Here is a 16,963-nt window from a genome sequence, read left to right on the forward strand (position 1 = left end):
GTTAAGTCAGGTGTTGTCAAGTAATTCGGTAGGATGCAGACCAGTTGGCAGTCAAAGCTTCTACCTACACCCTTCTTCACCTTAGACTTGCTGATCGTTTAAACCACGTGTTCTGCAGCTCCATTGCAGGCTGGGAGGTACGAAGGCGTCAAAAATTGTCTTATGCCATTACGATAGAGGAAGTGTCTGAAACTTTCACTCATGAACGCTAGACCATTGTCTGACAGAACAATGTCTCACAACCAATGCATTGCAAATAGGGCTTGCAGCCATGGAATCACGGCTTCTGCAGATAGGCTAGATATGGGGACGCCTTCTATCCACTTCGAAAATGCATCAGAAATGATCACCAGGTATCAGTTGTTCAAATGAAGTATTGACCAAAGGTTCTTCAGGGAATGGCCACAGCGTTATAGCTGTTGGCCGTCAAGCGCACTGGTGTTCTTGACATACATACTTGGCACCGCGGCAGTGATGTCTTCATCCAAGGTCAGCCACCATACGTGGCTTCGAGCCATGGCATTTTTTTCACCGTTGCGTCCTTCATGGAGAAGCTGTAGCACATTTAGTTGCAGTGCACTAGGAATGGCTTGGAGGGCTGTCTGGCAATATCATTTCTGCACTGCTGCTAACACTTGCCCTGGCTGTCCTGACACTGCCGTGACTAGATCGTATGTGCATTTTCAGGTTACTCCACCAGGCAAAGCCTTTCTCACACACGGGACACTTGTGTGGCTTTTCACCTGTGTGCACTAGCACATGATTGTCCCGGTCCGCCTTGTTTATAAATCTGGCAGGGCACAGGTGGCATGGGTATGGCTTGTCCCTCTCATGCCACTTCAGGTGCCATTGCAGCGCCGTCAGCCGCTGAAAGGTCTTCCCACACTCTGGGCAGTGGCACAGGTCAACTCCCCTTTCATGCAATCGCTTGTGCCTGTCCAGCGATATCTTCCTGCGGAATTTGGACGGGCACAGCTCGCAGGCAAACCGCATCTCATCTGTGTGGCTGGCCTTGTGGTTAAGGAAGCCGGTGCGCTGGGCGAACTTCCGACCACAGATGGAGCAGGCATATGGCTTCTCACCCGTGTGCAGCACACGGTGATTTAGCAGGCAGTGCTTCCACTTAAAACGCCGCCCACACACGGTACACTCGTAACACTCGCTGACACTGCTGCCAGGCTTCTTCATTGAAGCTCCTAAAGTGCCACCAGGTATTCTGCAAATTGGAAAAAAGAAAGCATAGTATGTACTTATTTGAGCAGTGGTTGGCAGCACGGCAGTATTGATTACAGATTTAGATACTGTGAAGAACAACAAGAGAAAGACATAGAGAGGACGTAAGTGCAAAAGTTGCATAACAGACTGGACACTCAGGTCTCGGGTATGGTAGCGCCATTGCGACTGAAATGAGACGGGAAGAAACTTGCAGTCATGCTAGACCAAAAATGAAGTGATTCACTTGTCAGCAATGAGTGTTACAAAGCCACTAATGCATTCACAGTGAGTAAGCACTGCCATGTGCAGAGTCTGTATAACAGGTTGCTTGAGGTATATTGCGTGAGCTGCCAAAAATGAGAGGATTGAAAAAAAGAAAAAAGATTGCAGATCCAACATACATGTTGTAATCTATGTGAAGCATAGCTTTAGTGAAGCAGTGGACTAAATGCTGTACAACTAACTGCAATGCATACATTTGTGTTTACGTCTACCTTATTAAATGTGTAATATGAGGAAATACATATATGCACTATGAAGGTCAAAGTAAGAAACTCTATCTCATATATATTTATTTTTTTGGTGCATTAAACCATTCACAAGCTGTGCCCAAATGCAAATGCCATATGAAGTACAGTCATTTCAGTACTCTTCCATTAGAAATGCTATGCCATGTATGGAACGAAGGCTGAGTAGTGACTTTTGATCAGATTTGGCAATATTCGACAGAATCGGCGTAATGAAGAATAAAAGTTTTAACAGTATCAAATTGACTGGTGTCAAATGCTCCTCACACTTCCAAACCAAAGAATGCAAAATGGGCACTTTTGTCGACTTAGCTAAACAATTTTTAAGTGACAATAGCAGTAAAGACACAGGAGATTCAGCCAGGTCATGTAATCTTTTGCTCTGACATCTACACAGCTTTAATGATGCCTGTGATGTGATTGGTCCAAGTCATTTCAGAGAAGCTTCTGGCACAGTTAAAACCTCCCTGTGCAGCAGAAAATCAACCTTTTGGTGCAGTTACAGGGCACAGATTTTCACTTGCAAACATTTACGTCTACGTAGAACAGTAGTGTCATGTTTTGCAATGAAAATCAATATATGTAAAAGTGCATGCATATGCTTGTCTAGAATATTGTCGGTGTTTACGAGACATGTCGAGGAACATGTCTTCGTAGCCAAGCTAGATGGTCGTAATGGGCGACAGTACTTTTTGATTGTGGTGTGAATGGTAATTAGGTGTGCAGCAACTGTCAAGTGATGACCGCTAGAGTTACTTGCTCATCACAATGCATCAGCCTCATCCAATACTATCCTCTGTTCAGTACTTAGTACCTGGCATTTAAAGATATTTTGAACTTCATAGCACTAACCTGCCTTCTCTGATGACAACCCAAAATTACACTACAAACGTGGGAGACTAACTCATGGATTTCGATCATCTGCTGTCTTGGCACAGGCATGGCACAAATTTGGCACCCTGCTACATTTGTGCGAAAATGTAGCAGGGTGTAGAAGGTGCAGCAGGAGTACATTGTTCTGATTATTATGCTTGAATAATATTAAGCGAAACTTTATTTTTTCCAGCAGTGGGTTGCTTTTATCTTCGCGTTCCAACGGTGTATGCTTTCTTCTTGTCAGAAATCTTTCTCGTTTTTCAGAGTTTTCACTCACACAAAAGCACGCTGTCCATTTCAGAGCGATCTTGCGCAGAAGTTTGACTAGCAAGCTGTTCTGTTACCTTTTGAACACAGCTTGCAAAAATGCCCTTAATCATTACTGCACAAATGCTGTACAAAGAACGCATAGGCTCCAGTGTCAGTTCAAGGTGCACGGAGCCAACTTGCTTACAGTGTGGGAGTGATTGATCCAGATAATAGATGATGAGTAGACTACTGGACGTTCTCTAGCCTGACAAATATTGCGCCAGGAGCCTACAGAATGGAGAAAGAAAGAAACCAGGCACTTTCTACAAAAAAGTTGATGCTTCCTGCCTAATAGGCATATACCCATTTTTACATTTGCGAAGCTACAGTTTTCCCGCACAGCATGGGCATCAATGTGGCTAATATTTATGCCAACGAATCTTCATTGTAGTTTCGTATGTTCGGACTTCAACAAGTTGAAACGATTAAGAGTAAGGCAGGTCTTGCACATTTTAGATTTTTTTCTCGCCACATTTCGGTAACAATCACAAATTATTCTTTTTGAATCTTGCTTTTTCAGGCGCTTTCTTGGAGTTTCACAAAATTCTCCAGAACTCTTGGAAAAATTATTCCTGCCTTACCTTCATTTGAAACAATAATGATTAGGCAACAATTTTGTATTACCATGGTGTATACTGCAACTAATACATATTAAAATGAATTAGTAAAACATAAATGCACTGAAAATGAGCACATTCATGGAGTAACAAAAAGAGTTAACATCCCAATGAAAACTGTGGGTGGCCATGCACCTCAGTCCAAGTTACACAACCATTGTTGTATTCTACCTCCATCAGGATGCAACCTCCTCCACCGCCAGAAATTGAAAGCTTGACGTTGTGCTTCGCAGCAGAATGCCACAAGCACTTTGATACAGTGGAGCGTAATCTGCTTTACAGGAATTATATGTCCCTCTGATCATGTTTTAGTGCAATTGGGAGGACTCACCCTGAGTTGCTATCCAAGGTGGCCACATCTCCTGAACTTTCAGTGCTGTTTGTTTGTGGAGTTACGGAGATGACCCTTGGCATCAGGGTTGCTGGCTCACAGGTTTCTTTTCCATCCATATTTAGAGGGCCCTGCAAACAGCATGCACATATATATTTTTTTAATTCGCTAGTTTAAGAAGTGTCAAAGTGAGAAAAAGTGCGTGCATATGAATGTGTGTTTGTGTGCACAGGGTGTCCCACACATAACCTGTGCCAAAAGTTAAAATTATGAGAGTGCCGCCTGGCTGGACAGAGCCAAGGTAATTTTGTTTGCTGTCACTTGGAGCAAAGTTCGACTATTGTTTAAATTTTGCATAATTACAAAATTGGTCATTAATTAATTAACTTCTCAAATATTATAATCAGAGCAAAATTGTCAATCGGGAAATTGTAGGCCATCAAGAAAAATTTCGGATCCATCTTTCTGTTTCTGTGACCATAAACCGACTAACCTGTCGGTCAATTCTTGCTGTCGATCATCACCACACAACTAAACACTTTGTCAATCGTCACAAAGGACAGTATTTTGGTGCCCTCTGATGAAGCAACTACTTTGTCTAGAGATGTGACATTGCTAGAACTGCCACACCATATATAGTTTTCTACTGGCACGACCAGGTTTTCCTTCACAATGCTGTCAACTAACCAGTTTGACACCATACCAGCACCCCACTTTCCCATTTTTCAGATCCTCTTAAACCGGTACATCATAAGCTGCAATGCAGGCACTGTGTTTTGCATTCATATATAGCAGACAAATGAATTGTTGCTAGTGAATTCATTCCTAAGTTCTTAAACTTCCTCTAGTTCCTTAAAGCATTGGGTATTTTGTTGTCATGTAGGCTTCTAGGTATTGCAGCATTCTTCATAGGCTACAGCATAAATATTTCATAAGTGTACTGAACTTTATACAAAGCCTTTAATAAATTTCATTCAGACTTAATTTGTACTCGGCGTATTAACAGTTCTTCTTTACTATGTTTGTATCTTTCCAGAGTACTTTTCACAAAATTCGTGTCCCCTCCCTTATCTCCCCCACCTCTGTCACACACCTCTTGTCACCTCTTGTTTTTTTTCGAGGAGAGTAGAGAGAGCACACCCTACTCAACCCTATCCTGTCAAGTTCATGTAAACGGCCTGTGTGGCACAGAGCCTACCCTGTCTCTGTTTCTTGTCCCATTGTGTTCTTTTTGTGTTACACACCACATGCATCCCATGCACAGTGTGTTGGAAATCATCGACTGCGGATGCCAGGGCTTAGAGCAAGCATGCAGGCTTTATGCCACTGTCTAGCTGAGAGCATACTGTTCAAGGTCAAGTCATCAAGGTTTTGGAGACCTGAGTGACAGGTGAAACACTGTAGCGAGCGACAGCATGAACATTCGTGTTGGAGCAGGAATGCATGTTTTCCACTGTGAGCACTCATCATGCCAGTGTTGTGATAGCAGGTGCTCGTGATCATCAAGTGAGGTGTGTTTACATTTGTTTATGTGCATGTGACATGTGCATTCTTGTTTAGTTAGTAAGCGAATGTTTACTGCAATTTATATGCTGTATAAAACTATGAACCCTGCTTCCACTAACTAATTATTTAAGACTACGCTATTGCTATCAAAGCTTCATCTTTCTGTTAAAGCTGACTTTTACGAGCCGGCACCTGATTTCAGACACCAAAAATGTCACATTCTACCAGAGAGATTGCCACGTCTATCCAACATAACAACATCTGTAGCTTGGGAGTATATTCTTCTGCGATAAATGTAGAACATGAAACGTGTTGATTCTCATAGCACTTAAGTGCAAAGCATTTCCTTTCTTGACCTCCAATGAGATAGCAAAGCTGGCACATCTTGCATGCCGCAGAAAACAGAAGGTTGGGAGCATGCTTTTTCCTACGACTTTAGACTGTGCGACAACATACAAATATGTGGCACTGCCTTCCAACAACAGCATCATTGCACTGCTCTTTGTGCAGCTTATTTAGCATGAAGCAGAAGCAGTGGGAAACCTGCATTCTGTAGCCTCTGTACCAGATTTTCTTTCACACTTCCAGTTATCCAGTATGAGCATGATTTGAATAATTATAAACTGAAAGGCAAAGTCTCAATTCACCATTAATTTAACTTGAAGAGGGAAAAATCAAAAGGTGACACTGTGCAATTCCACATCCTCTTTACTTACTGGAGACCGCGCAGTTGAAGGACTAGTACTCGGCAACGTAACTTCCGCGCTGCTCTCGGGAGTGGCCTCGGCAGTCTCGACTACACCATGTATCCGGCGTACGTGCACTTTGAGGCCAGCCCTCCAGGCAAAGCGTTTCTCGCACATGGTGCACTTGTGCGGCTTTTCACCCGTGTGTGTTCGCACATGGTCCTCCAGGTTGTGCTTGTTTGTGAATCTCGCCAGGCACAGGTGGCACGGGTATGGCTTGTCCCTCTTGTGCCACTTCAGGTGCTGCTGCAGTGCTGTCATCCGCTCAAAAGTCTTGCCACACTCAAAGCAGTGGCAGAGGTCCACACCCCTTTCGTGTAATTGCTTGTGCCTGTCCAGCGATATCTTCCTGCGGAATTTGGACGGGCACAGCTCGCAGGCAAACCGCATCTCAGCAGTGTGGATGTTACGATTGTGGTTCTTGAGTTGGTACCTCATGGCAAATTTGCGGCCGCAGATGGGGCAGGCGTGCGGTTTCTTGCCTGAGGGTTTGGGCAGGTGATCTTTTGCGGACGCTTTGCTTGAAAAACAATTCCCACGTTCGTTATTCTGATCACACGTGCTGACAGGCCTGCTGACAGTCCTACCAGGCTTTCTCGCTGAAGTTGCTGAAGTGCCATCGGAGATTCTGCACATTGGAAAAAATAAATCAAAGAGTAATAGTTATTTACTTAAGAAGTTGTTGCATCATGCCGGTAGGGACCCCAATACTATGAAGAACAGCTGGGCAATCTTATGGAGAGTAGTACCTTGGTACAGCCATTAGATAACAGACTAAGCACTTGCAATTGAACTGCGGTAGCATCACTGCGAATAAGACAATACATGAAATAAAGCCAATTCAAGCTACACTAAATAGTAGCTACTTTGGTGATTTACTTGTCCACACTGACAGCGTGACTGAAAAATAAAAATAAATAAATAAGAAAGCTGAAAAAAGAATCCATCAAAAAAGAAGACTTGCATATGAGAGAGCCCAGAAGGATCTTCACAGGGCTTGAAATCAACTTTCAGAGCCATAAGTGCATTACCTGATTTACAAAGCAGCATTTGTCTTTACTAACAACTGTGATAAGCCAATCATTATTATGCCTATATTAAGTCTAGTTCATGCCTTAGTTGTCAACCCTAATAAGCCTTTCTCTTCCCAGCTGAGCCTTTCTGCTTTTATTAATTATCGCATCTTTCTTCATTCTAATGTTTTTACAGAAACATTGGAAACAACTGAAGCTATGATGATTCAGTATGTGTTAATTCAAGCAAATAAAAAAAATTTAAATCTTTGTTACCTATCTTTTCAGTGCATATTAGAGCACTGTAATTCAAGCAAGTAAGGAAAACACTTTGACAGGTTCCACTTCAATGTGGCACTATATGTGCCTTGTTTACTGCAGAAGAAACAAGGTGGAATGTATGTAGTAACTGTTAATGCCTTATCTAATGTTGGACTGTCTCTATACAATTCAGGTAATAAAAAGAAATTAGCGCTGCCTAGAAGTTTGAGTTAACATGCAATAACTGTAGGTTCTGAGAGATTTAAAGCACAAACTGGAAGTGGTAAACAATGGGTTAGAATAAATTTAAATGTACTGTTTGATTGAACACCTCTTAGACTGAAACAAGCACTAATGTGCCTTACTGAAATTACGGTGTTTAATGTCCCAAAGCAACACAGAGGATATGAAAGACGCAGTAATGGGGACCTCTGAATTACTGTATATTCTTGTGCAACGGTGTCACTTTTTTTTCTTTCATATATTTGAGCCAGAATTTGGGGGTCCAGCCTATGCACAGCTAAAAAGGAATAAACTTTGATCTGTTCTGAAAAACTGATTTGCTTTTGCCACTAATTTGGGAAGCCTTTATTTCAGTTTCATTCGCTACCCCATTAGTCATTTCTGGCACACAACTGTGAAGCTGGAACAGCTGAAATCAGGTTCACCACAAGCCCCTGTTACAAGATGAAGCTGTCCTCGGATGTAAAGTTGTGCGATGAAAACGTTTCTGGAATTCTTATGTAAAACGATAGCGCCCACGCATTTTTCAGGTGGCATAGGATTTAGAAAAACACTGTATGAATGTGCACAGTATGTACAAGGCATGAAGTCCATGTGTGAGATGATGTACATACATTGTAGAAATGCATACACACAGAACTACAGTACAAGCTACAAGATGCCGGGTTGAAAAATTTCGATGACATTTTGTGGACGACTTTGGAAACAACCAAAAACAGCAACCAATATGCCTCTGCTCAGTACAAAGGGGAAGCTGTCTTTGGTTGCGGGCTCAAATGTTGCATCACAAATAAGGTCGTGCGATGAAGCAGTCTCGATGTTATGTGAAACATGAATGAAACGTTGCAGTCGAACGCCAACACACTTTTGTATGGTCGTGGGATACAAAGTGCGCATGTGCTATAAAGGGATGTGGCCCTTGCACAAGAATATATGTCATTACAACCACCTGGGGGTCTTTAATGCATGCACTTAAATCGAAGTGCACGAGCGTTTGTGCAAAGCACAGGAGGTGGCTGCCACAGCCTGGCATGAAACTTTACGACCCCTTGCAATAGGCACTGAGGGATGTAATTTCCCCTACTGTAAGCATATACAGACATTCCTTTATGTCCCTTTTCAGTAGACTTGAGAAAACTCACCTTGGGACACTATCCATAGTGGTTGCATCTCCTGAAGTCTCCGTACTGCTTGTAAATGTGGTTAGGGAGATGGTGCTTGGAAGCAGGGCTAGTGGCTCTGATAGTTCTTTTCCTTGCATATCTACAGTAACCTATAAAACAGCAGGAAGATTTGTTTCTTTGCAAAACACGGTGGCCACGATACATAAAAGCACATGAGCTTGACCTCCTATGGTGCTAAACCTTTCATATTAATTGCAGCGTGTAATTTTGCTTAACAATAAGCTTGTTTCCTAAGCACATTTCTTCAAATGATAAATGCAACGTACGCTCCTATCAAGCAATTTGCACCTGAAAACACGCTGATATTTTTAAGAGGGAAACTGTGGGCGCAGTGTCAAGTAACAAAAATTAACATGGTAATGACAGCTATTACTGTTCTGTTGCAATGGTACAAGAGGCAAAAGCTGTTTGCCTCTTGTATATTACTGATCACCTCTGGCTCCTTTAACATACACCTATACTCTGTACAGGTGGTAGTTGTAAGGACATTTTGATGGTTAAAAGCAACTTTGGTTAAGAACACTGGTGTGATCCTGTTCAAAATGTAGTGAGCTGCTCTAGTTTATTTTATTTCAATTGGCATTGTGTCAATTACCGAATGGGTCAAAAATTAAAAGTTAGTGATAGAGCGGAGGGTGAGTAGGTGAGCTCTCAGTGAGGGAGGATGATGAGTGACATCAGAGGTCACATGATTGGGTGGAGTCAGTTATGGAGAGGGGAAAGAACAAAGCAGTAGCACTAGAACAAATATGCTCCTAATGCAACACTCACACTGTCCTCATTAGAACAGTGTGTGGAATAGTTTGCATGGAAGTAAGAAGCAGACCGTTCACAATAAGTCATCAATAGAAGCTTTGTGCCGAAGTCAGCAAACTATCAACACATACTGGGGAAATGCTAATGCAAATGCATTACAGTTTCTGAAGTGCAGCTTGAAAAAATAATGGCTGTGGCTTAGCTAAGGTTGAGCCCAGGATGCGAAGCATACTAGCCTTTATTTTAACGCGACAGCGTTAAGGAGCTCGTGTCGCAGAAAAGCCGGTGTCGTCAGCGTCAACTCAGGCGTGCGGCGCTTGCTCAGGGGCACATTTCGTTGTCGCGCCGAACGCTGCGTTGCTCGACGCTCACTGCGTCCGATGCGGGGCGCGTAGTTGCTGCGCCTTAGCAAAGCCACCTAGAAACAGTCTCTGTAGCACGCTGCAACCTTCGCTTCTCATTCCAACGAGCAGCTCTGTCTCCAGGAGGCATCTCACCTCGTGAGTGTCTAGCAGAGGCAAGCGCAGCTGCTTATATACCGCCGCGACGCCGCGAGCGACGGCGCGAGTTGGAGCCCCGTTTCTCCTCTGTCGTGACGTCACGGTGTCACGTGGTATTGAAGGCAACACCGCCGCGCCTGAGGAGCTGGGTTGAGCTCTAGTAATATGCTTCGCATAAAAATACATTTCTTTTTTCATTCGGGGTGTGTATTTACTTGAAAAGTTTTGACTTTTGCTATTTACTTTAAACAGCACACACATTATAAAAGAGCCCCATATGTTGTCCAATCTTGGTTAAGCATGTTATTGCGAACCAGTTGCAACTTAACTGCTAGAAGCTGTCTCTTTTTACATCTTTTCCTGCTATGCAGTTGTGCTGGAACCAACACATTTTCTTGCAAGCACACAGATGAGAAAAAAAAAACCTTGGTATGCTTTTTGCTCAGCTTATTTAGCAGCAATTCTATGGCCTGAAGCTCATGTTACCTATGCACCAGATTTTTTGAACTTCAAGGTTATGCAGTGTAAGCATAGCTTCAATAATGCCAATTTGAAACAGGAAGTTGCTACTGCCTAATTTAGCTCACAGTGTGAAGAACCAAAACGGAAAATTGCACACTTCTGTGCTCACTTACAGGAGGCAGTATAGGGGAAGGGCTACTTGGTTCCACCTTGATGTCAACACTTGTCATGATCTGAAAAAGTTATTTTTTAATCTCTACTGCTGCACCGAGTTGGGAAGCAACAACTTACTTTAAACCACAAGCACCAATGCATACGTAAAAAAGCCCTATATTTTGCGACATGTTGGTTAAGCATACCAGCGTGAGCCGGTTAAGGGGACATGCAAGGCTGAAATGTCAACATTAGAGCCGACATGCCAATTTCAACAAAATTTGGCAGGAGGCTTTGTCTTCTTGTCATCAGGGCATGTAGTAAATTTTATCATCCTATTACAAATAGAAAAAAGTTGAGCAAATGAGTGTGTCCCCTTAGAAAAACTATCATATAAAAAATTATAATTTAAAGCTAGATAAAAATTTTACTAAGTGTCTTCTGGATGCCCTATTATTACAAGATAGGGGCAGCTGCTTGCAATTTTATGCCTTCTTCTACAGAAACCACATGCTTGAAAACTTGTGGCAATTCACCACAGTGCGACAGTTAAGATGCTTACGGGCAAAGGCTTGTTTACCGCAAGACCGATCTAGTATGCGCACCCATTGCACTAGGGGTTACCGGCTAGCGGTCCACCAAATGCAAGAACAAGAAGTCATGGGAGCAGAGGCCCCATGTAACCAACTTGTTGCAAGTCTGCGAGCCTCTGCCTCAGCGATGAAGCGCTCAGCAGAAGAAAGTGCGGGTGGAGAGGACACCCGGGAGCCGCCACTCGAGAGTCCAATCAGGGCAGGTCTCGGTGATGCATGCTCATGAAATGATTCGACACCATAGCTTGCAAGGGAAATTAGCTCGAGTTTGCTAGTCCTGTCTGCCAGATTGCCACTAGAGTGGCAGTTCCCGGCGATTGAGGTAGGCACAAGGCGTGAGCTGGGGGATGAGGTGCAAGAAGGCACCTCGATCCCCCAAAACTAAGATTTTCTATTATTTTTTTCTTTCTTTCTTTTTTTGTAGTTACTATGATCCAGAAATCTGTACCTTTTTTTCTCTATAGGAGCAATCTAGAAATTCAAGAAGTCCATAGTCCTGTTCCTCACAAATCCTTGTTACAAACAGTTCTTACCTTTGCAGTTTTGAAATGGTAGTTTTCCGAAATGTGCAAATTGGCCCAAAATTGAAAACTAAGAAAAATCGATTCAAAGATCTCAAAACATGCCAAAACACATGCAACTGCTGGGTAAAAAAGCCAATTTTCTTTCCCTCTATCATGCAGCTAATAACCAAAATCGGCGAGGAGCTTTTATATATGCCATGAAATCGAAAACAAACAAAATGAGAAAAATGGGTATTTCTGGCAAAAAATGTCAATTTAGCCCTAAATCCCCCCTTAGGACAACTGTTAGAAGCTGTCCCTTTTTATGCAGTAATTTTTTTTCTACTTTGCAGCTGTGCTGGAACAAGCTCATTATCTTGGAAGACAAAAAAAAAAGCACTTCAACTCCAAACCACAACAACCTTGGCACACTCCTTGCTCAGCTTATTTAGCAGAAATTCTGCAATAGCTCATGTTACCTTAGTGCCAGATTTTTTTTTTTAATTTCAAGGTTACACAGTGTAAGCACGGCTTGAATAATGCCAACTTGAAACAGGAGGTTGCTACTGCCTAATTTAGCTCAGAGTATGAAGAATAAAAACAGAAAATTGCGCACTTCTGCGCTTCACTTACAAGAGGCAGTATAGGCGGAGGGCTACTCGGTTCCACTTTTATGTCAACACTTGTCATGATCTGAAAAAGTGTTTTATCAAATTTATTGCTATCCTGAGTTCGGAACGAACAATTTACTTTGAAACATGAGCACAGGTGCATTCATAAAAGAGCACTATAATTTGTTCACTTTTAGTTAAGCATACCGCCGTGAACCAGTTGAGGCAATTGTTAGAAGCTGTCTCTTCTTTAAATTTTATCTTTTCCACCGTGCAGTGGAACCAGCATGTTTTCTTGTAAGCCCATGAATAATAATAGTAATAATAACAATAATAACAATAATAATAGAGGCTTATATCCAAACACAGCAACCTTAGCACACTCCTTGCTCAGCTTATTTAGCAGCAATCACACTATGGCCAGAAGTTCATGTTTCTTTTGCACCAGGTTTTTCAAACATACGAGTTATGCAGTTTGAGCATGATCTGCACAATACTAAGTTGAAACAGGAGCTCGATATTGCCCTTTAATTTAGCTCGGAGCACAAAGAATCAATATACATTATTACACAATTCCACATATTACACTTCACTTACAGGATCCAGCGCGATCGTAGGAGTACTTGGTTCCGCCTTGATGTCAACGCTAGTCACAATCTGAAAAAGGTGTTTATTTTTATTTCTACTTCTGAGCTGATTTAGCAATGAACCATTTACTTTGACCCACGAGCACCAGGCACAGTAAGAACAGAGCACCATACTCATACAAAGAATGCCAGTCCTCATCAGCACACATTTCCATGCCAGAACTAACACACTGTAGTCACTTTACTATGCATTAATTTGTTTGCGTATCAATTGCAGTTCAGCGTCTTGAAGGTACATGAACGTTGGCCGCACAAATTCTCTGGAGGTGTTCCTATAGTTGAGTTTTGGAAACATAGTGCAGTTGAAATATTGAAGCAAGGGGCGGCACTTTACCCTGGCCCTCATCACGGCAGCATGTGATGGCAAATGTTTCCAGGCATTGAGAAAACTCTATTCATGTGTGTGTCTTTAGGTGCATTACACCATGTTTTAGTCAGTAAGTGGATCTTTACTGCAATTTATACTCGCCATAAAAACATGAGCCTTACATTGTCATATTGTCATGATACATCACATTTCAGTAGATCCAGCAAAGCTCACCCTGGATTCCATGATGGTTGCACCTCTCGTTTGTGGGTTTACAGAGATGATACTTGGGAGCAGAGATGCTGGCTCAGATGTTTCTTTCCCATCCATGTCTAGAGGGCCCTACAAAACAGCATGCACATTTTAAATTTTTCTTGCAATACATGATGGTCTGTGACCTCATCTTTCTTTGTGCATTTCTTTCCTAAAATAATATCTGGATGATACTTCTTTACCAGGAGTGATTAACAGTGGTAGGACAAGAAATGTTCCTCGAGCCATTCTTTGGACAAGGGAACTTCTCCTTGCGAAAATGTTGGCTCCAGCAACATTACTTGTTCGACTACTGCTATACGTACATGAAAGCACCCATCAATATTCCTAAGAGAAAAGTAGCAGGCATAGTTTGTCGAAGAAGGGTAATCAACATGCGAATGATGGCTATCACTGTTCCGTGACAATAGTACACCTCAAGAAGTGCAACGTTTTCAACTGATGCATAGCTATGGAACATGATTCTATAGATAGCTACGGCTGATATATCCAAACGGTGGCAGTTTAGTGTCTCTCAGGTACACACACTTTGAGTTTGGCACCTGCCCATATTATAGGTATATGCTAAACCTACCTATGAGTACACTATTGACTCAATGCTGGAATTTGACGTTCGGAAAAGAACACCCGGGGCTCTGCAGGACGTTGTAATGGGTGGCTACATGCAGGTATCTCTACAGTTCTGCATCGTCAAATTTTGGCCAGTGCTACTAGGATGTTTTTTTCTGAATGCGTTTGCAGTATAAGGCCTACTTGACAAGTTCAAAAACGGAAGCTGCCGACACAATTTGAGATTCTGGGTGAGGAAGGAGGAGTGATGGGGTCACATGATGAGCAACAGTCAGCTTCAGAAATTGAAGCAAAAAGAGGGGGCATAGCATATGCAACACACTGTACATACGACACCCACTGAAGTGAACTTGCAAGGAAGAGGAGGGGAAAGTTTATAGGAGGTCATCGACAGGAGGATCACTTTCGTACAGAGGTCAGTGGCCAGTTATCCAATAAAGGGGAGGTACAGGCGCCGACAAAAGTGGTATACTCCACACAGATTGCTACTGCAGCAGCATCGCTCGGCATTTTGGCGAGCTGAAGCACGAAACATTCACACGAGTCAAGCGACATGCTTGCAGATAATAAAGGGCACCCATTGGCTGTCTCAATCCCAGATGCTGCCTGTAGATGGCGTTGCGATGCAGTTTGCCATTGCTCCGGCTCCCGCTGCGTGGAGTACACCACTTTTGTCGGCGCCTGTACATGTCAATGTCCATGCATAACCATTGTGCAAACATAGATTGAGCAACAATGACTGCTAACAGTTGTATACATTGATTGTAATGTTGTGCCTTTTATAGCGAGACAAAAGGGCATTACGGAAAGCGAAGAGAAAACAAAAAGTAGGTGGCAAGGTAATTTCTGTGACCACGAACCAAATAACCTGCCAGTCAAATTTTGCTGCCTGTCTATAAAGCCACACAGCTAAACTCTTTGCCAACTGTCTCAAAGTAGAGAGAGAGAGAGAGATGCAAATGAGAGTAAGGCAGGAACGTTAAGCAGAGTTAAAACCTCCGGTTTGCTACCCTGCACTAGGGGAAGGGAAAGTAAAGACTGAAAGAAGAGCGGTGACAAAAATAAAATAAAAGCGTGAAGAAAAAAAAATGAGAAGGGATGGAATGGGATCATTATAATCTTTCTAATAGGCCACTGCCACGTAAAAAGGTCAACAAAGCCTTGACCAACTTTCAGTGAGACGACAGTTTCAAGAGGCATTTCAAGACTGACTGTTCTGAAAGTGGCCTATCATCAAGGCGTGCCAACGCGATCGCTAGTGACAGCTAGTGTGCACTGTATCGAGGACAGTGGCAAAGTACATGTTGTAGAGTCTCCTCACCGCCGCAGTGACTGCAAGCCGCGCTCTCGTCCATACCGACTCGGAAGGCGAAAGATTTTGTTTAAGTGACACCAAGCCACAGTCGGCAAAGTACTGCTGTCTTGAGTCGAGAGAGTCCAGATGGGGATTGAAGTCGAAGGAACGGGTCCAGTCGGTCTAGACGTGAGTAGGTGGGTACGAGACATTATGGAATCTGCAAGCACTTTCCAATATGCATTCTTGCACCCACTGACAAGGCAAGTGCCTAGTTTAGAGATATGGCTTTGCTAGGATTACTACCTGGCCAGATTTTCCCTGGCACAACTGGTTTTTGCTCCCACAAAGCCGGATGCAACTCGCACAAGCCACCCCATTTTCTGGATTCCCCCTAAACTGTTACATTATAATCTGCATTGTAATTAAGCACTGTGTTTCACATTCATACATAGCAGACAAATGAACTGTCACTAGCAAATACATTCCCAGTTCCTTAAAGCATTGTGTATTTCATTGTCATGTGGGGTTCTGTGTATTGGTGCACTGTTTGTAAGCAACCGCTATGCCTTACAAGTAAATCAATTGCTACAGTATAAAAACTTCGAATGTATACCAAATAAGGGCTTTTAATAAATACATGCCAACAAACAATGTTGCTTGTTTCCATCGTGAATAAAGTTTACCCGAGCACCCGAGTTATATTTAGTAGAATATACGACCTCCCTCGCCTCCCGACCCCCCCCCCCCCTTCTCTCTCTTGATGCCGTTTTTTTTTTTTTTTTTTTTTCTCGCGGCGATAGCGCGCATTGAGGCACACCATTTGGCACTCGCTCGCACACATTCGCATATCCCGCACCTGTTTCACTTGGTGCGGTGCGAAGTTGTTTACGAGCATTCTGGTGCTCTAAACCGTTGTCAAGTTTACTTTGGCGCGGTTCGTCTCTGACCTTTCACTCCTCTGACCCCAACTTTTATTTTCTTTTTTTCTTGAAAGGGCCTGTGAGGGGGAGGAAGGATGGCAGTGTTTTGTGCTGCTGTTTTGCATCGCTCCATTAATAGACACTGCAGCGCGCAAAAGAAATAATCCGTTCTAAGCGCTGTCCGTCTCGCTTCCATGCGTTCCTACATACCTATACCAAATGGTCGCAGATGACGGAAGGCGCATGTTAAGAGTCTTTATATCATCGAGAAAGGATTCTTTACAGAAATAGTAGCGACGATAGTTTCCATAGGCCGTAAAATACGGTTACATCTACTTTGCCAGATCTCCAACGCATTACGACAAATGCTAGGTTCCCGATGGACCCAACCGTCAGGGTGACGCCATTTTTTCAAGCAGCCACAATAATGGCTTGCTTTGGCTAGTACAAATCTTACATGTCCAAAACCTGGCATGGCCTTCGAGATTCGCATTTGTTACGCCGCAAGTTATATCCACCGTTACTGAACCTTAGATGAAGTGA

At 42.9% G+C, this 16,963-nt stretch overlaps 1 protein-coding gene across 3 annotated transcripts; it reads right to left on the bottom strand.

The window, feature by feature from the left end:
* Window positions 1-313: 313 nt before the first annotated feature.
* On the bottom strand, window positions 314-16,830 carry LOC135901983 (zinc finger protein 595-like). Of its 3 annotated transcripts, XM_065431873.1 has the most exons (10): window positions 16,631-16,830; window positions 15,525-15,680; window positions 13,595-13,702; window positions 13,004-13,063; window positions 12,429-12,488; window positions 10,720-10,779; window positions 8,787-8,917; window positions 6,098-6,755; window positions 3,876-4,006; window positions 314-1,216 (listed from the first exon to the last, which is right to left on the bottom strand). In XM_065431873.1, the coding sequence occupies exons 3-10, from the start codon at window positions 13,688-13,690 to the stop codon at window positions 580-582; spliced, it is 1,833 nt and encodes a 610-aa protein (XP_065287945.1). In that variant the 5' UTR covers window positions 13,691-13,702; window positions 15,525-15,680; window positions 16,631-16,830; the 3' UTR covers window positions 314-579. The 3 variants fall into 3 exon arrangements, with proteins under 3 accessions (XP_065287945.1, XP_065287946.1, XP_065287947.1); XM_065431874.1 differs by lacking the exon at window positions 15,525-15,680; XM_065431875.1 differs by lacking the exon at window positions 10,720-10,779.
* Between the last annotated feature and the right edge of the window lie 133 nt (window positions 16,831-16,963).

Source organism: Dermacentor albipictus, chromosome 9 (assembly GCF_038994185.2).
Source record: "Dermacentor albipictus isolate Rhodes 1998 colony chromosome 9, USDA_Dalb.pri_finalv2, whole genome shotgun sequence".
Classification (NCBI taxonomy): Eukaryota; Metazoa; Arthropoda; class Arachnida; order Ixodida; family Ixodidae; genus Dermacentor; species Dermacentor albipictus.